This window comes from Bufo bufo, chromosome 4 (assembly GCF_905171765.1).
Source record: "Bufo bufo chromosome 4, aBufBuf1.1, whole genome shotgun sequence".
Taxonomy (NCBI): domain Eukaryota; kingdom Metazoa; phylum Chordata; class Amphibia; order Anura; family Bufonidae; genus Bufo; species Bufo bufo.
The window spans coordinates 423,216,151-423,241,105 of record NC_053392.1 but is presented as its reverse complement, the minus strand read 5'-3'; the positions used below and the strand labels follow the sequence as shown (position 1 = coordinate 423,241,105).

Here is a 24,955-nt window from a genome sequence, read left to right as displayed (position 1 = left end):
GCAGATGGACTAACACAGTTCTGGGGATGCTCTGAGCAAGAGATTAAGGTTTAGGAACCCTGTGGGCTCTGTCTATGAGGAGATCCCTTTTAGGCGAATCAGGCAAACTGACAGTAAAAAGATCTGTTAGAAATTTTGGGAGTTGTTAATCAGTTACAGATTCCAAAATATCATGACATTATTATGCCAGGGTCGATCCTCAAGATCTGCTAGTTTAAGTTTGATAGCAGATACATCATTGTCAATTTGAATTTGTGCATCATATTACAACAGTAATAGGATCTTAGGAGAAAATTTTGGGGTCCAGAAACTTACATCTCCTGTTTTGTGGCAGGTGAATTGCAGAAGTCTCTCATCTCATACAGAGCTTGCCTTGTGTTGTGGGCACTGGAGGCTGCACCTTCCTGTCTGTGGGCGGCATCTTGGTTATGAGCTAAGGGAAAGAAAGAGGTGAGATTGGCTGGAGTTTCTGGCTTTTTCTTGCCTCTGGTCATATTTACCTACTTCTGGAGGGTGCCAGGGTTTCAGTGAGGATGTCAGTGGTTGTTGCTCTTGTGCTGTAGGTATCGGTATAGCTGCTTTGAGACAGAGCTCAGGTGCTCATTCGGCCACCACCACAATGCAAAATATTTTCAAATAGAGTAGCAAAATTGGAAATTCTATTTTATATGGGTTTTCAAGAGTAAAATATTAATGACCACAGGATAGATCATCAATATCTGGTCACGGAGGTCCGAATCATGACACCTCCACCAATCAGCTGTTTTCAGAGGTTGCTGGGCCCCAATGAGCACTGTGGCCTCCTCATATGCCAGTGACATCATGTTCATTGGTCACGTGGCCTGTGTGAAGCTCAGTCTCATTCAAGTGAATGGGCCAGGCTACAATACCAAGCACAGCCACTATACAACACACGGCACTATGCTTGGTATGCTGTGAGAAGGATACATCACTGCAGCCTCTTCAAACAGCTGATCAATGACATCCCACAGATGCTCAATTGAGTTCAAGTCTGAGGCATTAAGGGGCCAGGAAAGTACTTTTAAATCTTGGTCATGCTCTTCCAACCAATGTCAGACATTTCTAGTCATGTGACATGTTGCATTGTCTTCCTGGAAGATCCCATCCATCCCAGGGAGGACAATCAGCATGTATGGTGTACATGATCTGCAATAATGGATTCATACTCAAATCGTTGAAAGTGCCTTCCACATGGATGAAAAAAAACATTCCCTAGACCATACAGCAGCCACCACCAGCTTGTATTCTTCCAGCAATGGTTTGCAGGGTGTTTTGCCCTCTAATGTCCATCCGTTCAATGAAGCAGAAAATGTCAGTCATTCATTAGAGGAAGCAACCCTTTGCCAATCAGTGGAGATCCAATTAGAGCCTTTTCTGCCGCTGCAACTTCATTAGTAGAGATGCAGTGACCGTTCATCTGTTTTGGAGCCCCATACGCAGAAGGGTTCGGTGAACTGTTATTTTAGATACACGTATGGTAGCCCCTGGTTCATTTTGGCAGTGAGCTGCTCCACTGTAGTGTGTCTGTCCACTCTTGCGCACCTTCGTAGCTGATGTTCACCGCTCACATCAATGGCATGTGGTGCTCCAGCTTCCATGTCGTTTATTAGCAATGGTGCCATTTGTCACTCACAATACACTTTCACCACAGCAGGATGCGAACATTTCAAAAACTGCGCAGTTTCAGAAATACTGCCACCCTTGGTCCAAATATTGTATACCAATATTTATCAATGTGTAATGACGGATTGTTTTGCTTTATAAGTATAAATTCACACATGGCAGACTATTTGCAGAAATTTTTTGACTGTTTCATAAAACTGAATGGAGTCTTCAGAAATCTGGGCAAATGCTGCTGAAGAAAATAAATAAAAAAATAATACAATTGAGGTGTGTAAATATGGCCACATGGTCAGGCTTCTGGATTCAGTTTTGGGAGACAAAACCAGGAAAGTAAAAATAATTTTTTTTTTAATTGTATCTGTCTTTTATACTTTCCTTTCTTTATATTTTTCTCTTATGATCCACTCTTAATTTTGGCTTACAAAACTGCATGTAGAAACCTGGACATGTGGCTGTATCCAAAAGTGAAACACAGTTAAATCAGGTCAAAGCATGTACAGACAAGGCATCAATGTAACAAAATTTATATAAGTGATGTTTTTTTTTTTATTGGAAAAAGATTTAAAGAGTGCGTTTACCTGACATATCTGTTTTAGCAACTACTTACTTCCCCCTTGCAATAACAATTCTGATGTGAAAGCAGTTGGGGGTGTCCCTGCACAGTCTGAGACTAACACCCATCTGGATTGTCAATGCAAACTGCAAGTAATTCATTCATAAATTACAGCAGGAATAATAAAGAAATTACATAGGATCATAAGAATAGATCTTCAAGAATTATTACAAGGAGGATGCAAGCAGTTGCTAAAACATACAAGTCAGAGGAGGTTATAGGTGCTCTTTAAATGGGTTGTCCCACAAAAAAAAGTCTACAGTTTTCAAACCAGCACCTGTATCTGAATACTTTTGTAATTGCATGTAATTAAAAATTTAGCATAGCCAATGAGTTATTCAATAAAATCTATCTGTATAGTGCCACCTGCTGTTAGTTTTTCTTCTTAATTCTTTGACCTGCTCACTGAGATGGCCGCACATGCTCAGTTTCATCCTTCAACTGCCTCCTGAGTTGTGATAGGGCGAGCTTAGACACGCCCCCTTAGCTGCAGCAGAAAAGACACTCCCCTGGAGCTGCCAGCTTGATATATATTTAGCAGAGCAATGAATAGGGGGATCTTTGGATCCATGTGAGGTACAGGGATGGTTCTAGCTTTGTTAGAAAGACTTTGTCATGGACTATATGAGGTCTGATTTTCATTTTTTACATTAATCATGGGAGAACCCCTTTAAATGTGCAACAGTAGTGATGGATTTGACCCAGTGGGTGTTCCAATCAGTGACACAGACATTCATCAGACACAACAGATCATTTTCAACCATCAACTTATAAAATAAAAGAGGCTCTGGTTCTTTCAGACTGGATTTTCCCCCACATATACTTTGTATGTATCTTCAAAGAATACAGTAATGTAATGGGAAGTAAACAATCCATTTAAATATGCTATAATAATATAATATAAAATAATCCTTTTTTTGTGTTTCCAGCTTAATATTACTTTTATTAGTACCACACAAAGTAGTAACTACTGCATTAATAATCAATTAAGTTTCTGGTAGTGCTACACGCATCACACGCTCTCTTCAAACAAACATTCATTAGTGCATCACTACTCAAGTAAGGTGGAGAGAGAAAAAAGGTTATTATAGGTGCTTTCACGACACCCTACCACATAAATATTTCTGCCAAGTCAACCGTCTTCAAGTACGAAAACGAAAATGTGGGCAACATCTTTGAGGCAAAATCTCAATCACAAAAACCTGATTTTGCTTTCTTAAAGAAACTATATATAAAGTAGTCATAATTATAAAATTTAATATAAAACAGAAAATGCCAATTCTGTAATAAAAACAACTTAAATTAATGTCCTAATAAGGAACGACTTTAATTGTAGTGTCCCAATAAAAACACTAAAAAGCGTTAAATGTCATACTGTTACAAATGTGCAATGGCTATAAATGTTCTTCTTTGTACTGGGAAGGTTCTATAACATGTGAATTAGGTAGTGGAGACATACAAAAAGATGGATTCACCCTCATCCGCGTAGGACTACAGCTATATTCATGATTAATGGAAACATAATCTTGGCGTGGGGGAGTCATTGCCTGAGCGTGTTGAATATTATAGTCAATAGAGTTAGAACAACTTGGTGGTTGACAAGCATAGTGTGGCATCTGAAACAGGGAAATGCTAGATTCTTCCGTGAGTTTCTTCATCATCCCTTTGAACAAAATATCAGTTATAAGAACCTCTGATAACAGCCTTTGTTTATCATCCATTTTTCGCAGCTTTGCAGCAACCGTGACACCAAATGCATCAAATTCATCTTCTTTTTGGTTTAAAACCGCTGCGGCTTCAGAAAGCAGCTGTCGACTTAGGTCATCACTGACGGGTTTCCGTTTTTTCTGGCTTGGCATAGGAATGGGTGGTGGCTGCTGCTTCTGTTGGTGTTGTTGAATTTCAATGACTTCTTGGGATGGAGTACGAATACAGACCTATATATCAGGAAGAAAAATAGATACAACTTACTATCAAGGAGTAAGAATAAAAATTGTTGTTCATATAGATCAAAGTGTAGATACACCAATATGGTAGTTTGTATAACTCGAGTCACTTTCTAAAATCTGCAGGCAGCAGGTTATACAGCTGGGGGAGCTGAGCAAATCAATTTACAGTTTTATAGGAGAATATTCACTAAAACGTATATTTATAAATTTAAAGGGAACCTATCAGCGGCAAAAGCCATCCCAAACCGCCAGCTGTACCTTCAAGTAGCCGGCAGTGAGTTTCTAATGATGATTTTCTTACTGCATTCAGATGAGGCAGAAGTATGAAAAAGGTTCTTATATCCTCCGTCCGCGCTATTTTCGGAGGATAAAAGAGTTTTTCATACTTCTACCTCATCAGAATGCAGTAAGAAAATTATCATTAGAAACTCACTGCCGGCTACTTAAAGGTACTGCTGGTGGTTTGGGATGGCTTTTGCTGCTGACAGGTTCCCTTTAAGTCTCTTCTATTTCTGATTTCATTGTTCAGGGGGAGATGTTGTCAGTGACTGACAGCTATCTATGTATACACACACAGTGAATGCTATCAATCACTGATAACACCTCCCCATGTGCAACTATTAGTGACTGACAGCTATTTTTGTATACACACTTACACAGTGAAAGAGAAGACGTCATCGGCGCAGGCGCACTGAGGGAGTGCTGAGGAGGCGAGCCTCCTTATCTCAGAGCGCCTGCGCAGAATCAAAACAGGCGCGCGATTTTTGAAATGCTGACAGGGCTGGCCGGAGGAGGAGATCGCGGCTGGCCCTGTCAATCAACAAGAGGAGGGGGTGGTTTTCTGCGGCTGCTACCAGCAAGTAGACGCCCTACTTGCTGGTAGAAAGGTAATTAGCATATCATAAAAGTAAGTTTGTTGCAAAATCTACTGAACGAAAATTATTAATAACATAAGGTATAGCAATATCGCAGGATAGGGATTAGAAGTACACAAAAAAAAAAAATCTGTTTAGTGGGGTGACAGAAGCCCTTTAACCACCTCAGCCCCCCTAGCTTAAACACCCTTAATGACCAGGCCACTTTTTACACTTCTGCACTACACTACTTTCACCGTTTATTGCTCGGTCATGCAACTTACCACCCAAATGAATTTTACCTCCTTTTCTTCTCACTAATAGAGCTTTCATTTGGTGGTATTTCATTGCTGCTGACATTTTTACTTTTTTTGTTATTAATCGAAATTTAACGCTTTTTTTGCAAAAAAATTACATTTTTCAATTTCAGTTGTAAAATTTTGCAAAAGAAAACGACATCCATATATAAATTTTTCTCAAAATTTATTGTTCTACATGTCTTTGATAAAAAAAAAAATGTTTGGGTAAAAAAAAAATTGTTTGGGTAAAAGTTATAGCGTTTACAAACTATGGTACACAAATGTGAATTTCAGCTTTTTGAAGCAGCGCTGACTTTCTGAGCACCTGTCATGTTTCCTGAGGTTCTACAATGGCCAGACAGTACAAACACCCCACAAATGACCCCATTTTGGAAAGTAGACACCCTAAGGTATTCGCTGATGGGCATAGTGAGTTCACAGAACTTTTTATTTTTTGTCACAAGTTAGCGGAAAATGATGATTTTTTATAATTATTTTTTTTTCTTACAAAGTCTCATATTCCACTAACTTGTGACAAAAAATAAAAACTTCCATGAACTCACTATGCCCATCACGAAATACCTTGGGGTGTCTTCTTTCCAAAATGGGGTCACTTGTGGGGTAATTATACTGCCCTGGCATTCTAAGGGCCCTAATGCGTGAGAAGAAGTTTGAAATCAAAATGTGTAAAAAATGACCTGTGAAATCCTAAAGGTGCTCTTTGGAATGTGGGCCCCTTTGCCCACCTAGGCTGCAAAAAAGTGTCACACATGTGGTATTGCCGTACTCAGGAGAAGTTGGGCATTGTGATTTGGGGTGTCATTTTACATATACCCATGCTGGGTGAAAGAAATATCTCGGCAAAAGACAACTTTTCCCATTTTTCTTATACAAAGTTGGCATTTGACCAAGATATTTATCTCACCCAGCATGGGTATATGTAAAATGACACCCCAAAACACATTGCCCAACTTCTCCTGAGTACGGCGATACCACATGTGTGACACTTTTTTGCAGCCTAGATGCGCAAAGGGGCCCAAATTCCTTTTATGAGGGCATTTTTAGACATTTGGATGCCAGACTTCTTCTCACGCTTTAGGGCCCCTAAAAAGCCAGGGCAGTATAAATACCCCACATGTGACCCCATTTTGGAAAGAAGACACCCCAAGGTATTCAATGAGGGGCATGGCGAATTCATAGAAAAAAAAAAATTTGCCACAAGTTAGCGGAAATGGATATTTTTTTATTTTTTATTTTCCTCACAAAGTCTCCCTTTCCGCTAACTTGGGACAAAAATTTCAATCTTTCATGGACTCAATATGCCCCTCACGGAATACCTTAAAGCGTGAGAAGAAGGTGGTCGATCCAAGCAAAGGGGACCACCAGAGGACCAGGTAGCAGGTATATTAGACGCTGTTATCAAAACAGCGTCTAATATACCTGTTAGGGGTTAAAAAAAAAAAATTGCATCTCCGGCCTGCCAGCGAACGATTGCCGCTGGCAGGCTGGAGATCCACTCGCTTACCTTCCGATCCTGTGAACGCGCGCGTTCACAGGAAATCTCGCGTCTCGCGAGATGACGCGTATATGCGTGACTGTGCGCAGAGCTGCCGCCTCCGGAACGCGATCCTGCGTTAAACGGTCCGGAGGCGGTTAAACTTATGACAAAAAAACGTGACGTGAAGCCAACCTTAGACACATTCATTAGAGGACCTTTCACCGATTATTACACTATGAACTAACTATACAGACATGTAGAGCGGCACCCGGGGATCTCACTGCACTTACTATTATCCCTGGGCGCCGCTCCGTTCTCCTGCTATGTCTTCCGGTATCTCCGTTCCCTAAGTTTTGGTAGGCGGAGTCTGCTCTTGTTCTTCTGAAGCGCTGGCCAATCGCATTGCAGAGCTCACAGCCTGGGAGAAAATAACCTCCCAGGCTGTGAGCTCTGCGCTGCGATTGGCCAGCGCTAGAGCAGAACAATGGCAGACTCCGCCTACCATAACTTAGTGACTGGAATCTCCGCCTACTATAACTTAGTGAGCGGAGATACCGGAGGGCATAGCAGGAGAACGGAGCAGCGCCCGGGGATAATAGTAAGTGCAGTGAGATCCCCGGGTGCCGCTCTACATGTCTGTATAGTTAGTTCATAGTGTAATAATCGGTGAAAGGTCCTCTTTAAGGGCTCATGCACATGGCTGTAGTTTAGTCCCACATCAGATGCGGACCCATTAATCTCAATGGGGCCGCAAAAGATGTAGACAGCACACCCAAGTGGCCCTGCAAAAAAATAAAATTAAATTTGAACATGTCCTATTCTTGTCTGTTTTGCGGACAAGGATAGGACATTTCTGCAGGTGCCAAAATATTGGTGGCAGGCTCTTGGCCAGTATCAGTGTTTTGCGGATATGCGAACCGCAAAAATGGATACAGTTGTATGCAGGAGCCGTAAAATTCACAATTCCTGAGTTTTTTTTTTTTTTTTTCTCTCTGCTTAATTAAGGCGAGTGCCCGGGGCAACCAGGTGCTATAAATTGACCCAATTACACTCTTCAGAGCCTGCTCTTCCTGAGGCTTGCTCTACTAAGTGGCTTCTTATTAAGTGGAGTTAAAAAACAAGGAGTTCTAGAGCTGTGTGTGGTTTTGTGGGAGTGATTGCAGGTGGCTGAGTGTGGATTGCAGCAGAGATCATTGAAAGTTAAGTGTTTGTATTCTAGAACAGATAGGGAAATCTGTCACAAAGACCGTGATCGCCGAACAGTGTGCTGTCTTCCTGGCGCTAGAGTTCGACACATCGCGGATCGGGTTGACAGATTACTGGGAGGGGCTGGAGACGATCCAGCGGTCATGGTCCATATCGGAACCAATGACAAAGTTAGAGGTAGATGGAGAGTCCTTAAAAATGATTTCAGGGATTTAGGTCAAAAGCTAAGGGCAAGGACCTCAAAGGTAGTATTTTCCGAAATACTGCCTGTACCACGAGCCACACAAGAAAGGCAATGGGAGATTAGGGAGATTAACAAGTGGCTCAAGAACTGGTGTAGGAAGGAGGGGTTTGGGTTCCTGGAGAACTGGGCCGATTTTTCTATCGGCTACAGGCTCTACCGTAGGGACGGGCTGCACCTCAATGGGGAAGGGGCAGCTGTGCTGGGGAGAAAGATGGCTAGAAGGTTGGAGGAGTGTTTAAACTAGGGACTGGGGGGGGGGGGGGGAATTACCTTATAGGAGGGGAAGATAGTGCAGATAGAGACCGGGGGCAAGGTAATAAGAATGGGGGAGGAATGGAAGGAGGGACTAGAACAGTTCAGAAGGAAAGGTGTAGGGTAAAAAATATACATAAACCTCTCAAATGTATGTATACTAATGCCAGAAGCCTGACTAATAAAACTGGTGAACTGGAATTAGTGATGTGTGAGGAGGACTATGACATAGTGGGAATAACTGAGACATGGCTGGATGATAGCTATGATTGGGCAGTTAATGTACAAGGTTACAGTCTGTTTAGAAAGGATCGTCAAAACCGGAGAGGGGGAGGGGTCTGCCTTTATGTAAAGTCCTGTCTAAAGCCCACAGTCCGAGAAGATATAAGTGAGGGACATGAACATGTGGAGTCACTGTGGGTAGAGATACATGGAGCTAAAAACAACAATAAATTACTAATAGGAGTTTACTATAAACCACCTAATATACCAGAGTCCACAGAAAATCTACTACTAAACGAGCTAGACGAGGCGGCAAATCATAATGAGGTGGTTATTATGGGGGACTTCAACTACCCAGATATAGACTGGGAAACTGAAACTTGTATATCTCATAAGGGAAACAGGTTCTTGGCAATAACCAAAGACAATTACCTTTCCCAACTGGTTCAGGACCCGACTAGAGGGACGGCCATACTGGACTTAGTATTAACCAATAGACCTGACAGAACAACAGACGTGCAGGTTGGGGGACACCTGGGAAATAGTGACCATAAAGTAATAACCTTCCAATTATCTTTCAAAAGAGCGTTTCTACAGGGAGGAACAAAAATACCAAACTTCAAAAATAATAAATTTAGCCAACTAAGAGAGGCCATAGGCCTAACTAACTGGGACAAAGTCCTCACAAATACAGACACAAAATGGGATATCTTTAAAAACATCCTAAAATCTCATTGTGAGAGGTACATACCGTATGGTAATAAAAGGTTAAGGAACAAAAAGAAACCAATGTGGATAAATAGAACTGTAAAGAAAGCAATAAATGACAAAAAGAAAGCATATAAAACACTAAAACAGGAGGGTAGCATGGAAGCACTGAAAAACTATAAGGAAAAAAATAGAACATGTAAAAAACAAATAAAAGCGGCCAAACTAGAGACCGAGAGATTAATTGCCAAAGAGAGTAAAACTAACCCAAAAATGTTCTTCAATTATATAAATGTTAAAAAGTATAAATCTGAAGGTGTCGGCCCTTTAAAGAGCAATGAGGGGGGAGTCGCAGAGAGCGACGAGGAGAAAGCAAAGCTGTTAAATATTCTTTTCTCCAATGTATTCACTGAGGAAAATAAATTGTCAGATGACATGCAGAATGCAAAAATAAATTCCCCATTAAAAGTGTCCTGTCTGACCCAGGAAGAAGTACATCAGCGACTTAAAAAGATTAAAATAGACAAATCGCCAGGACCGGATGACATACACCCCCGTATCCTAAAGGAATTAAGTAATGTCATAGCCAGACCCTTATTTCTGATATTTGCAGACTCTATACTGACAGGGAATGTCCCACAGGATTGGCGCATGGCATATGTGGTGCCAATATTCAAAAAGGGGCCAAAAACAGAGCCTGGAAACTATAGGCCGGTAAGTTTAACATCTGTTGTGGGTAAACTGTTTGAAGGTTTTCTGAGAGATGCTATATTAGAGCATCTCAACGTAAATAAGCAAATAACACCATATCAGCATGGCTTCGTGAGGGATCGGTCATGTCAGACTAATTTAATCAGTTTCTATGAGGAGGTAAGTTCTAGACTTGACAGCGGCGAATCAATGGATGTCGTATATCTGGACTTCTCCAAAGCATTTGACACTGTACCACATAAAAGGTTAGTATATAAAATGAGAATGCTCGGACTGGGAGAAAACATCTGTATGTGGGTAAGTAACTGGCTGAGTGATAGAAAACAGAGGGTGGTTATTAACGTGCACACTCAGATTGGGTCACTGTTACTAGTGGAGTACCTCAGGGGTCAGTATTGGGCACTATTCTCTTCAATATATTTATTAATGATCTTGTAGAAGGCTTGCATAGTAAAGTATCAATTTTCGCAGATGACACTAAACTGTGTAAAGTAATTTACACTGATGAGGACAGTATACTACTACAGAGGGATCTGGATAGATTGGAGGCTTGGGCAGATAAGTGGCAGATGAGGTTTAACACTGATAAATGTAAAGTTATGCACATGGGAAGGAAAAATGCAAGTCACCCGTACATACTAAATGGTAAAACACTCGGTAACACTGACATGGAAAAGGATCTAGGAATTTTAATAAACAGCAAACTAAGCAGCAAAAAACAGTGTCAGGCAGCTGCTGCCAAGGCCAACAAGATAATGGGTTGCATCAGAAGGGGCATAGATTCCCGTGATATGAACATAGTCCTACCACTTTACAAATCGCTAGTCAGACCACACATGGAGTACTGTGTACAGTTCTGGGCTCCTGTAAACAAGGCAGACATAGCAGAGCTGGAGAGGGTTCAGAGGAGGGCAACTAAAGTAATAACTGGAATGGGGCAACTACAGTACCCTCAAAGATTATCAGAATTAGGGTTATTCACTTTAGAAAAAAGACGACTGAGGGGAGATCTAATTAATATGTATAAATATATGAGGGGTCAGTACAGAGATCTATCCCATCAGCTATTTATCCCCAGGACTGTGACGAGGGGACATCCTCTGCGTCTGGAGGAAAGAAGGTTTGTACACAAACATAGAAGAGGATTCTTTACGGTAAGAGCAGTGAGACTATGGAACTCTCTGCCTGAGGAGGTGGTGATGGTGAGTACAATAAAGGAATTCAAGAGGGGCCTGGACGTATTTCTGGAGCTTAATAATATTACAGGCTATAGCTACTAGAGAGGGGTCGTTGATCCAGGGAGTTATTTTGATTGCATGATTGGAGTCGGGAAGGAATTTTTTATTCCCCTAAAGTGGAGAAAATTGGCTTCTACCTCATAGGGTTTTTTGCCTTCCTCTGGATCAACTTGCAGGATAACAGGCCGAACTGGATGGACAAATGTCTTTTTTCGGCCTTATGTACTATGTTACTATGTAATCGTAATACACGTTCCCTCTCTTAGGTCAGTTAGAATCACTATGACATTTCAAGAATGTGGAATGTCAGAATAATTCTAGAGACAAAGAATTATTTCAGCTTTTATTTCTTTCCTCACACTCACTGTGGCTCCATGTTTACATACACCAAGCTGAATGTGCCTTTAAATAGCTTAGAAAATTCCAGAAAATAATGTCATGGCTTTAAATCTTCTGATAGCCTTAATAATATGAGTTAATTGGAGGTGTACTTGTGGCAGTATTTCAAGGCCTATGTGCCTCTGCTTGATATCATGGACAAATCAAATCAGCCAAGACATCAGAAAAAGAATTGTGGACCTCCACAAGTCCGGTACATCCTTGAGAGCCACTTCCAAATTCCTAAAGTTATCGCATTTGTCTGTTCAAATGATAATAAGTAAGCTTAAAGAGGACCTTTCATCTGGAAAAACATTGTGAACAAAGTATGCTGACATGGAGAGCGGCGCCCGGGGATCTCACTGCACTTACTATTATCCCTGGGCGCCGCTCCGTTCTCCCGTTATGCCCTCCGGTATCTTCTCTCACTAAGTTAGAGTAGGCGGTGTCTGCCCTTGTCCTGTGGCCGTCTCCTTCTCCTAGGCTGCAGCGCTGGCCAATCGCAGCGCAGAGCTCACAGCCTAGGAGAAGGAGACGCCCACAGGACAAGGGCAGACACCACCTACTATAACTTAGTGAGAGAAGATACCGGAGGGCATAACGGGAGAACGGAGCGGCGCCCAGGGATAATAGTAAGTGCAGTGAGATCCCCGGGCGCCGCTCTCCATGTCAGCATACTTCGTTCACAATGTTTTTCCAGGTGAAAGGTCCTCTTTAACCACCTCAGCCCCCAGTGCTTAAACACCCTGAAAGACCAGGCCACTTTTTACACTTCTGACCTACACTACTTTCACTGTTTATTGCTCGGTCATGCAACTTACCACCCAAATTAATTTTACCTCCTTTTCTTCTCACTAATAGAGCTTTCATTTGGTGGTATTTCATTGCTGCTGACATTTTTACTTTTTTTGTTATTAATCGAAATTTAACGATTTTTTTGCAAAAAAATGACATTTTTCACTTTCAGTTCTAAAATTTTGCAAAAAAAAACGAGATCCATATATAAATTTTGCTCTAAATTTATTGTTCTACATGTCTTTGATAAAAAAAAAATGTTTGGGTAAAAGTTATAGCGTTTACAAACTATGGTACAAAAATGTGAATTTCCGCTTTTTGAAACAGCTCCGACTTTCTGAGCACCTGTCATGTTTCCTGAGGTTCTACAATGCCCAGACAGTACAAACACCCCACAAATGACCCCATTTCGGAAAGTAGACACCCTAAGGTATTCGCTGATGGGCATAGTGAGTTCATAGAACTTTTTATTTTTTGTCACAAGTTAGCGGAAAATGATGATTTTTTTTCTTTTTTTTTTTTTCTTACAAAGTCTCATATTCCACTAACTTGTGACAAAAAATAAAAACTTCCATGAACTCACTATGCCCATCAGCGAATACCTTGGGGTCTCTTCTTTCCAAAATGGGGTCACTTGTGGGGTAGTTATACTGCCCTGGCATTCTAGGGGCCCAAATGTGTGGTAAGGAGTTTGAAATCGAATTCTGTAAAAAATGACAGGTGAAATCCGAAAGGTGCTCTTTGGAATGTGGGCCCCTTTGCCCACCTAGGCTGCAAAAAAGTGCCACACATGTGGTATCTCCGTATTCAGGAGAAGTTGGGGAATGTGTTTTGGGGTGTCATTTTACATATACCCATGCTGGGTGAGAGAAATATCTTGGCAAAAGACAACTTTTCCCATTTTTTTATACAAAGTTGGCATTTGACCAAGATATTTATCTCACCCAGCATGGGTATATGTACAATGACACCCCAAAACACATTCCCCAACTTCTCCTGAATACGGAAATACCAGATGTGTGACACTTTTTTGCAGCCTAGGTGGGCAAAGGGGCCCATATTCCAAAGAGCACCTTTCGGATTTCACTGGTCATTTTTTACAGAATTTGATTTCAAACTCCTTACCACACATTTGGGCCCCTAGAATGCCAGGGCAGTATAACTACCCCACAAGTGACCCCATTTTGGAAAGAAGACACCCCAAGGTATTCGCTGATGGGCATAGTGAGTTCATGGAAGTTTTTATTTTTTGTCACAAGTTAGTGGAATATGAGACTTTGTAAGGAAAAAAAATAAAATAAAAAAATCATCATTTTCCACTAACTTGTGACAAAAAATAAAAAATTCTAGGAACTTGCAATACCCCACATGTGACCCCATTTTGGAAAGAAGACACCCCAAGGTATTCAATGAGGGGCATGGCGAGTTCATAGAATTTTTTTTTTTTTGGCACAAGTTAGCAGAAATTGATTTTATTTATTTTTTTCTCACAAAGTCTCCCTTTCCGCTAACTTGGGACAAAAATTTCAATCTTTCATGGACTCAATATGCCCCTCACGGAATACCTGGGGGTGTCTTCTTTCCGAAATGGGGTCACATGTGGGGTATTTATACTGCCCTGGCATTCTAGGGGCCCTAAAGCGTGAGAAGAAGTCTGGAATATAAATGTCTAAAAATTTTTACGCATTTGGATTCCGTGAGGGGTATGGTGAGTTCATGTGAGATTTAATTTTTTGACACAAGTTAGTGGAATATGAGACTTTGTAAGAAAAAAAATATATAATTTCCGCTAACTTGGGCCAAAAAAATGTCTGAATGGAGCCTTACAGAGGGGTGATCAATGACAGGGGGGTGATCAATGACAGGGGGGCGATCATGGAGTCTATATGGGGTGATCACCCCCCTGTCATTGATCACCCCCCTGTAAGGCTCCATTCAGATGTCCGTATGTGTTTTGCGGATCCGAACCATGTATCCGTGGATCCGTAAAAATCATACGGACATCTGAATGCAGCCTGACAGGGGGGGTGATCAATGACAGGGGGGGGGGGGTAATCAATGACAGGGGGGTGATCAGGGAGTCTATATGGGGTGATCACCACATCTGAATGGAGCTTTACAGGGGGGTGATCAATGACAGGGGGGTAATCAATGACAGGGGGGTAATCAATGACAGGGGGGTGATCAGGGAGTCTATATGGGGTGATCACCACAGTCATTGATCACGCCCCTGTAAGGCTCCATTCAGATGTCCGTATGCGTTTTGCGGATCCGATCCATCTATCAGTGGATCCGTAAAAATCATGCGGACGTCTGAATGGAGCTTTACAGGGGTGTGATCAATGACAGGGGGGTAATCAATGACAGGGGGGTGATCAGGGAGTCTATATGGGGTGATCACCACAGTCATTGATCACGCCCCTGTAAGGCTCCATTCAGATGTCCGTATGCGTTTTGCGGATCCGATCCATCTATCAGTGGATCCGTAAAAATCATGCGGACGTCTGAATGGAGCTTTACAGGGGTGTGATCAATGACAGGGGGGTGATCAATGACAGGGGGGTAATCAATGACAGGGGGGTAATCAATGACAGGGGGGTGATCAGGGAGTCTATATGGGGTGATCACCACAGTCATTGATCACGCCCCTGTAAGGCTCCATTCAGACGTCCGTGTGCGTTTTGCGGATCCGATCCATCTATCAGTGGATCCGTAAAAATCATGCGGACGTCTAAATGGAGCTTTACAGGGGGGTGATCAATGACAGGGGGGTAATCAATGACAGGGGGGTGATCAGGGAGTCTATATGGGGTGATCACCACAGTCATTGATCACGCCCCTGTAAGGCTCCATTCAGACGTCCGTGTGCGTTTTGCGGATCCGATCCATCTATCAGTGGATCCGTAAAAATCATGCGGACGTCTAAATGGAGCTTTACAGGGGGGTGATCAATGACAGGGGGGTAATCAATGACAGCGGGGTGATCAGGGAGTCTATATGGGGTGATCAGGAGTGATCAAGGGTGAATAAGGGGTTAATAAGTGACGGGGGGGGGGGGGGGTGTAGTGTAGTGTGGTGCAACATATTACTGAGCTACCTGTGTCCTCTGGTGGTCGATCCAAACAAAGGGGAACACCAGAGGACCAGGTAGCAGGTATATTAGACGCGGTTATCAAAACAGCGTCTAATATACCTGTTAGGGGTTAAAAAAAATCACATCTCCAGCCTGCCAGCGAACGATCGCCGCTGGCAGGCTGGAGATCCACTTTCTTACCTTCCGTTCCTGTGAGCGCGCGCGCCTGTGTGCGCGCGTTCACAGGAAATCTCGGCCATCGCGAGAGGACGCGCCGGCGCGTCCACTCGGAATGAATCAACCACCTCCAGGACGCGTCTGTGCGTACAGCGGTCCGGAGGTGGTTAAACACCATGGTACTACACAGCCATCACACCATTCAGGACGCTGTCTCCAAGAGATGAATGAACTTTGGTGAGAAAAATACTAATTAATCCAAGAACAGCAGCAAACAAACTTGCAAAGATGTTGAAGAAAACAGGTAAAAGGTCTCTTTCAAGGAAGGAAGGATTGGCTCCGGATGCGTTCAGTGAAACGCGCACCATTTTGCAAGCAAGGACAGTCAGTTTTGTCTGCGATTGCGTTCAGTTGTTCAGTTTTTTCCGCGCGGGTGCAGAGTGTTTTGATGCGTTTTTCACGCGCGTTATAAAAAACTGAAGGTTTACAAACAACATCTCCTAGCAACCATCAGTGAAAAACGCATTTCATCCGCACTTGCCTCCGGATTCTTTGCGTTTTTCACTGAAGCCCTATTCACTTCTATGGGGCCAGGGCTGCGTGAAAAAACAGAATATAGAACATGCTGCGTTTTTCAAACAACGCAGAACTGACGCGTGAAAAAAAAAAACGCTCATGTACACAGACCCTTTGAAATGAATGGGTCAGGATTTAGTGCGGGTGCTATGCGTTCACGTCACGCATTGCACCCGCGCGGAAAACTCGCTTGTGTGAAAGGGGCCAAAGGGTTAAACATGTTCTAGATTGATACCAAGAAGTCCGATCGGCAAGGAAGAAGCAGTGCTCCAAAACTGCCATAAAAAAGCCAGATTATAGTTTGCAGCTGCACATGGTGACAAAGACCATCATTATGTATGGAGGAAAAAGGAGGGAACTTGCTAACCAAAGAATCCCATGCCCACCATAAAGCATGGCGGTGGCAGCATGATGCCTTGGTGTAGCTTTGCTGCTGGAGGGATTGGTGCACTTCACAAAGTAAATGACATTGTGAAGAAGGACTATATGTGGTGAAAATGAATCAACATCTCAAGACATCAGCCAGGAAGTTAAAGATTGTGCACAAACTTATAAAACTTAAGACAGTATCTACTTTTACATGCATACACAGCCATTATCGAAAGAAACAAAAAGGTAATACACTGAGAAGATATTTTGAGCAGGTTAGAAAATTTTAGGAGATATTTTGGGGAATTTTTTTTTGTATGATGTTTTAATTAAACAAGTGGCTAGAATATTTTTCTGCAGTCATTTTGGCTAACAAAAATACCAGAAACAGTATAACATTAAACAAATAAAGTTAACCTAATCTTGACTACTCACAGACTACCAATCTAAAGATACTTTCACACTTGTGTTAGAGGAACTGCCTACCGAATCGGAAAAATGTGTGCAAACTGAAATCATCTGTTTCCGGATCCAGATGCGGATCCGTTTGACAAATGCATTGAAATACCGGATCAGTCTCTCCGGTGTAATCCGGAAAAACTGATCCGGTATTTATTATTTTCACATTTTTTAAGGTTTGTGCATGCACAGACCAGATCTATCAATGCAGCAATTTTAATGCCGGATCCGGCACTAATACATTTTAAATGGGAATTAATGCCGGATCCGGCCTTCCGGCAAGTGTTCCGGAATTTTGGCCTGAGAAAATACCGCAGCATGCCAAATACCGTAAAAGTGACTGAACTGAAGACATCCTGATGCATACTGCACGGATTGCTCTCCATTCAGATTAGGGCTGCAGTAAACGATTATTTTAGTAATCGAGTATTCTATCGATTATTTTTTACGATTAATCGAGTAATCTAATAAGAAAAAAATAATAGACTGTTTTCCTTTATAAAAACTCAGACCCCCTGCCATTAGTCCCCAACAGCCTTTGTTCCCCCCAGTGCCATCAGCTCCACTATCCCCCAGTGCCATCAGCTCTCCCCACCCAGTGCCATCAGCTCTCCCTCACCCCAGTGCCATCAGCTCTGCCCCCTTGTGCCATCAGCTCTGCACCCTTGTGCCATCAGCTCTGCCCCCTTGTGCCATCAGCTCTGCCCCCATTGTGCCATCAGCTCTGCCCCCATTGTGCCGTCAGCTCTGCCCCATTGTGCCATCAGCTCTGCCCCCTTGTGCCATCAGCTCTGCCCCCTTGTGCCATCAGCTCTGCCCCCTTGTGCCATCAGCTCTGCCCCCTTGTGCCATCAGCTCTGCCCCCTTGTGCCATCAGCTCTGCTGCCATGCTCCTCTCGACACCCGGATTGCACAGCGTCACTGGTTTCTATGACGCTGTGCACTCCAGGCGCCTGGGGGGGGGGGGAATCTGTGGATGACACATAAGATAAAATGCTATATATGTGTCATCCACAGATGCCCCCAAAATGATCCCCCATAACAGTGCCATCTACGGATGCCCCCATAACAGTGCCATCCACAGATGCCCCCACAATGATCCCCCATAACAGTGCCATCTACAGATGCCCCCATAACAGTGCCATCCACAGATGCCCCCATAACAGTGCCATCCACAGATGCCCCCATAACAGTGCCATCCACAGATGGCCCCATAACAGTGCCATCCACAGATGGCCCCATAACAGTGCCATCCACAGATGCCTCCATAACAGTGCCATCCACAGATGCCCCCATAACAGTGCCATCCACAGATGCCCCCATAACAGTGCCATCCACAGATGCCCCCATAACAGTGCCATCCACAGATGCCCCCATAACAGTGCCATCCACAGATGCCCCCATAACAGTGCCATCCACAGATGCCCCCATAACAGTGCCATCCACAGATGCCCCCATGACAGTGCCATCCACAGATGCCCCCATGACAGTGCCATCCACAGATGCCCCCATAACAGTGCCATCCCCAGATGCCCCCATAACCATTTTTTGCCGACTCCAGGTACCCAAAATTGCCTCCGACTCTACAGCCCTGGTTAAAATGCAGTTTTGTAATGCAATTATCAACCACTCCTCAACCATAATGTCAGAATATACCCTAGGGACCTGAATGAGGATGCAAACCTACATGACTGGGCGGTTTGTGACATACTTCCACCTCCTTCATGTAGATCCCTTCTACTGTTGATTTATGAGCTTGCAGTCTTTCCATCCCTTTTGACACCTTTCAAACAGGCAGTTCTTGGTTAGTATTTTGCATCTGTATTTCTAAGCCAAAACCAGGAGTAGAACCTACAAAGAAAGTGTAATGGAAGAGTGTCTGTTTGTTCTGTGCTCTGGGCAACCACCCTGTTTTGGCTTTACAAATACTTATGCAAAATACTGACCAAGTGAAAGTGGGCAATACGTTCGATCAATTAAAAGCAATAAATCTTTCAGATACAAGTCCTCCCCTATCCTGGGCATACTTCCAATAGCATCACTAGTTAGAAATTCATGACATTTCTGCTTTCACTAAAGCTAGCGATGCAAATGCAACCCTAAATTGTTTATTAGTGCCTACAACAGCCAATATAAATTGTGCCAGTAAGAGCAGTGCCTATACAAAAATGCCAGCCAACTAAACATTGCACTTATTTTTCCATAGTCTTGTGCTCTGCTGCATTGATAGGATCTTGTGAGCAGACAGTCTTAAAGAGGACCTTTGATGGGTCCAGACATTATAAAATAAGTAGCGCGCTATATAGGGAGCAGAGAGAGTCACAGCCAGGGAGAAAACAAAGCTCACCTTCTCCCTGGCTGTGACGCTCTCCTTTGTGATTGGACCGCGCTACAGCCAGGGAGGAGATGCCCATTGAGAAACCCTGGCGTCTCCTTCTCCCTGTACCGATGCTATTAATTAGCATACCAAGGGGGAGAATTTAACAGGGGCACAGCGGGTGAACGGAGCGGCGCCCAGGAAAAATAGTAAGCGCTATTAGATCCCTGATTTATTCCCTACATAACGTGCTACTTATTTTATAATGTCTGCACCCATGAAAGGTCCTCTTTAAATACTCCAGTGCCAATCTTATCAGTCAGAAAAATGAGGAAAACAAGAGGAGCAGGAAGGATCACAGATGTACCATGTTATAGGAAAGTGCTTGGAAATCCTGGACTCTTGTATGAAATGTGACATTGTGGCCACATTGCATACAGAGAAATGTAGGAATAATACACCCCCGCTTCTATTAACTCTACGCAATATAAATACTATAAATATAAAAAAAGAAAAGAAAAACATAAAAAAAGTAAAAGGAACACTAACATGGTCACAATTTACATAGGTGTCACAAGTGAATGTGATCCCAGACCCACATAAGTTTCTGTCTTATGCCCACAATAACCATTTCTGTACAGGTGTAACAGCTACGTATGGTAGACACGCTACAGCTTGAGCCACAAACTAGGTAGTCAGGCATCATAGCAAAGTTACACTAAGGCTCTATTCAGACGTCCTCCCTTTGGGTCCGGATCCGTTCCGCAATTATGTGGAACAGGTGCGGACCCATTAATTTTCAATGGGGACAGAAAAGATGCAGACAGCACACTGCATTTCTGGTCCACGGCTCCGCCAAAAAATAGAACATGTCCTATTCTTGTCCACAGCTGCAGGCAAGAATAGGCATTTCTATTTGGGTGCCGGCCTGGTGTTTTGCGGATCCGCAAAACACTGCGGACATGTAAATGGACCCTTAGGCCTCCTGCACACAAACTTTTTTTCCCCGTTTCCGTTCCGTTTTTTATTTCAATGTATCCGGAAAAAAAACAGAAGGTACTCCATATGCCTTCCTTTTCCGTATTTCTGTTCAAACATAGAACATGTCCTATTACACCACGCAACAACAAAAAAATTACTTTTCGTCTGCTACTGGGCAAAAAACATTTGTCCTATACTAAACCCAGTGTGCGGATTACAAATAACATGTCACAAAATTTTGCTATGCAGAAGTATGCCTAAATGAATTAAGCACTTGAAAAGCATTGCATAATTTTGAACAAAACGTGTTTTACTCCAACAATTACCTGATCTACATCAAATTTTGCGTAGTAGTATATGAAAATGGAATGGAATAACAACATTTTAAAAAATCTTGTTTTTCAGTTTGAAAGTCTTACTTTAGCAAGGCCCAGGACTGTTAAAAGTGTTTATGCTTTTTTGAATAGTCATATTTTCCCATTGTAAAAAACAGTAGTAGTCCCCCATCATGTTGGGATTCCAGCGGCCTTGATACCTGTTCTCCATTGTAGAAATAGCTTTATGGAACTGCTCTCCATGTTCGTCACTTACGTGTCCCAAATTGGGTGGGAAAAAGTCTAGATGGAAATGTAAGAAATGCACTTTCAATGACATTCGGCAGCCAAGTTGCTCATATGCTGTAAGCATGTTGTCTACTATAGGCTACTTTCACACTAGCGGCAGGACGGATCAGAAAGGCTGTTCACCCTGTCGGATCTGTCCTGCCGCTATTTCGCCATGCCGGACTGCCGCTCCGTCCCCATTGACTATAATGGGGACGGGGGGTGGAACTCCAGCGCAGCACGGCGAGAGGTCGCCGGACTCAAAGTACTGCATGTCCGACTTTTTTGTCTGGCGGCCTTTCACCGCGCACTGAGCCGGACCTCTGCCCCTGTCCCCATTATAGTAACATAGTACATAAGGCCGAAAAAAGACATTTGTCCATCCAGTTCGGCCTGTTTTTTTCTGAATGTGTCATCATCCATTAATTTGTTGATTTCGGGGCCAATAAAAATTCCGGCCTTTATTTTAGCATCAGTTTTCAGTGTGCTAAACTTCTCCTTCAAATACTGAAAACCATTTCCATCACGATCAAGTGCAATTACAACATTTTTCATTAAACCAAGTTTGGAAGATAAACTTGAAGTGGATCGACCAGTGATTTGTGTTGTACATTGTATTGACCAACTGTGTGCTTGACTCCGAGAGGCCACTGTCTCATTTTGTAATGATTGCTGTCATCATGACTGTTCTATAGGCACAAGAAACACATATGCTTTGTGTACCCTAACTGTAGGCCAAGCAGCAGTGCTACCACTTTCAGGTCAGCACAAATTTTCCAATTACAGTCAGGTCCATAAATATTGGGACATCGACACAATTCTAACATTTTTGCCTCTATACACCACCACAATGGATTTGAAATGAAACAAATAGGATGTGCTTTAACTGCAGACTGTCAGCTTTAATTTGAGGGCATTTACATCCAATTCAAGTTAACGGTGTAGGAATTACAACAGTTCGCATATGTACCTCCCACTTGTTGAGGGACCAAAAGTAATGGGACATAATAAGAAGCATAAATCAAACTTTCACTTTTTAATACTTGGTTGCAAATCCTTTGCAGTCAATTACAGCCTGAAGTCTGGAACGCATAGACATCACCAGATGCTGGGTTTCATCCCTGGTGATGCTCTGCCAGGCCTCTACTGCAACTGTCTTCCTGCTTGTTCTTGGGGCATTTTCCATTCAGTTTTGTCTTCAGCAAGTGAAATGCATGCTCAATCGGATTCAGGTCAGGTGATTGACTTGGCCATTGCATAACATTCCACTTCTTTCCCTTAAACTCTTTAGTTGCTTTTGCAGTATGCTTTGGGTCATTGTCCATCTGCACTGTAAAGAGCCGTCCAATGAGTTATGAAGCATTTGGCTGAATATGAGCAGATAATATTGGCCGAAACACTTCAGAATTCATCATGCCGCTTTTGTCAGCAGTCACATCAAAAAATACAAGAGAAGCAGTTCCATTGGCAGCTATACATGCCCACGCCATGACACTACCACCACCATGCTTCACTGATGAGGTGGTAATAGGTATGCTTAGGATCATGAGCAGTTCCTTTCCTTTTCCATACTCTTCTCATCACTTTGGTACAAGTTGATTTTGGTCTCATCTGTCCATAGGATGTTGTTCCAGAACTGTGAAGGCTTTTTTAGATGTCGTTTGGCAAACTCAAATCTGGCCTTCCTGTTTTTGAGGCACACCAATGGTTTACATCTTGTGATGAACCCTCTGTATTTACTCTGAAGTCTTCTCTTGATTGTTGACTTTGACACACATACCCCTACCTCCTGAAGAGTGTTCTTCATCTGGCCAACTGTTGTGAAGGGTGTTTTCTTCACCAGGGAAAGAATTCTTCGGTCATCCACCACAGTTGCTTTCCGTGGTCTTCCTGTGTTGCTGAGCTCACCGATGCGTTCCTTCTTTTTAAGAATGTTCCAAACAGTTGTTTAGGCCACGCCTAATGTTTTTGCCATCTCTCTGATGTTTTTTTTTTTTTTTTTTTTCAGCCTAATGATGGCTTGCTTCACTGATAGTGACAGATCTTTGGATCCCATCTTGAGTTGACAGCAACAGATTCCAAATGCAAATAGCACACTTGAAATGAACTCTGGACCTTTTATCTGCTCAATGTAAGGCCGAATGCACACAGCCGTGGAATCCCAGCCTGGCATCCTGCTGACAGCATGCAACGGGGTTCCGAAGGTGCACTCGGTCCCCCATTGCCCGCAGAACTGTTGCTTAGCTTTGGGAATGAGGATCTGTGTTTGACCTCATTCCCAGGGCGGCTTTACTAGCTGGGTGGTTCCCTGCTCCTAGTCTGCCTTGAGTGCTGAGCTGATCACTCGGTGCTCGACTGGTTAGTCTGTCGGTCATGTGACGCTGGCCACGTCACATGACCCTCACTCCCCACTATAAATACAGGCAGCCTGCTGTCCACAGGTTGCCTGTTAATTTAGGTTCCACCTGTGATTTGGTCTTTCCTGGCGTACTTACCTCCTGCTGAATTCCTGACGATCCTCTGCCTGCTCCTTGTGTACTTTGCTGCTCTCCTGGTATTTGACCCCGGCCTCCTCCTGACGATCCTCTGCTGACTTCTTTGGTACTTCACGTCTCTCCTGGTATTTATGACCCCAGCTTCTCCTGACAATTCTCTGCTTGCTCCATTTGTACTTTGTAGCTTTCCTGGTATTGACTCGGTCCGTTCACGTCCTGTTGTTTGTCTGTCTGTCATCCCTGCACTTATTCCAAGTTAGGGATTGCCGTCCAGTTGTCCCGTCATTAGGACTCGCGAGGCAAGTAGGCAGGGCCAGGGGTAAGGGTGGAGCGCAGTGGTCACTTCCCTCCCCCCCTGTGTGTGTGTGTGTGTGTGTATGTACGCGACCGTTACACAGCAGGAGCGCACGGCGTCATTGGTTGCTATGACGTAGTGCGCTTCATGCCGCCGCTGCACTACAGTAATACACTCGTATGATGTCAGCAGGATGCCAGGCCGGGATACCACGGACCGCTCATGTCCGTGTTCCACAGCCGTGTGCATTTGGCCTAATTGGGATAATGAGGGAAAAACACACACCTGGTCATGGAACCATTACTTTTGGTCCCTCAACAAGTGGGAGGCACATATGCAAACTGTTGTAATTCCTACACCGTTCACCTGATTTGGATGTAAATACCCTCAAATAAAAGCTGACAGTCTGCAGTTAAAGCCCATCTTGTTTGTTTCATTTCAAATCCATTGGGGTAGTGTATAGACAAAAATTTTAGAATTGGGTCGATGTCCCAATATTTATGGACCTAACTGTATGTTCTGAGTATTTGATCATTTTCTAAATTAACTGCATAGAAGCATGGGTCTCTTTCATTCCAACCGCATGAGCCAATGGAACAGATGGTTTTTCGTTACCATTGTGCAACAAGACAGCTTTCAAACTTGTTTTGCTAGAGTCTATGAATAATAAAAAGAAAAGAAAACAGTCTCTAATCTTTGTGGTTACTTATCGGCGCTGCAGATCCACCAAGCGACGTGGGTACAAATCGCTTCACAGTCAAAATTTCCAGAAAATGTTGATCGCGCTGCCTTCTGAGTGTAGAGTTCCAATCAGACCCTTCTTTCCAATGCTCAGGTTATTCCACCTTGTAGCCAAACAATCGGTTACCAGAGGCTGGTGCACTCACGTACACCTGCACCCTAGAGGGAAGTTATAGTACAAATAGTGAAGTTCCACCAGGTAATATCGCAAATAGCAGGTTTGATTCTACTTACAAAGGATCATAACATTTCAGTCATA

General features: G+C 43.2%; 1 protein-coding gene across 4 annotated transcripts in view; it reads right to left on the bottom strand.

The window, feature by feature from the left end:
- Positions 1-3,171: 3,171 nt before the first annotated feature.
- LOC120998601 overlaps positions 3,172-24,955 on the bottom strand; it is an 80,952-nt gene continuing 59,168 nt past the window's right edge. Inside the window, exon 6 of one of the 4 annotated variants that reach the window (XM_040429318.1) lies at positions 3,172-4,194. In XM_040429318.1, coding sequence (XP_040285252.1) covers positions 3,652-4,194 — 543 coding nt within the window. In that variant the 3' untranslated portion in view covers positions 3,172-3,651. The remainder of the gene's footprint in view (positions 4,195-24,955) is intronic. The other 3 variants (XM_040429317.1, XM_040429316.1, XM_040429314.1) reach the window with 3 other exon arrangements.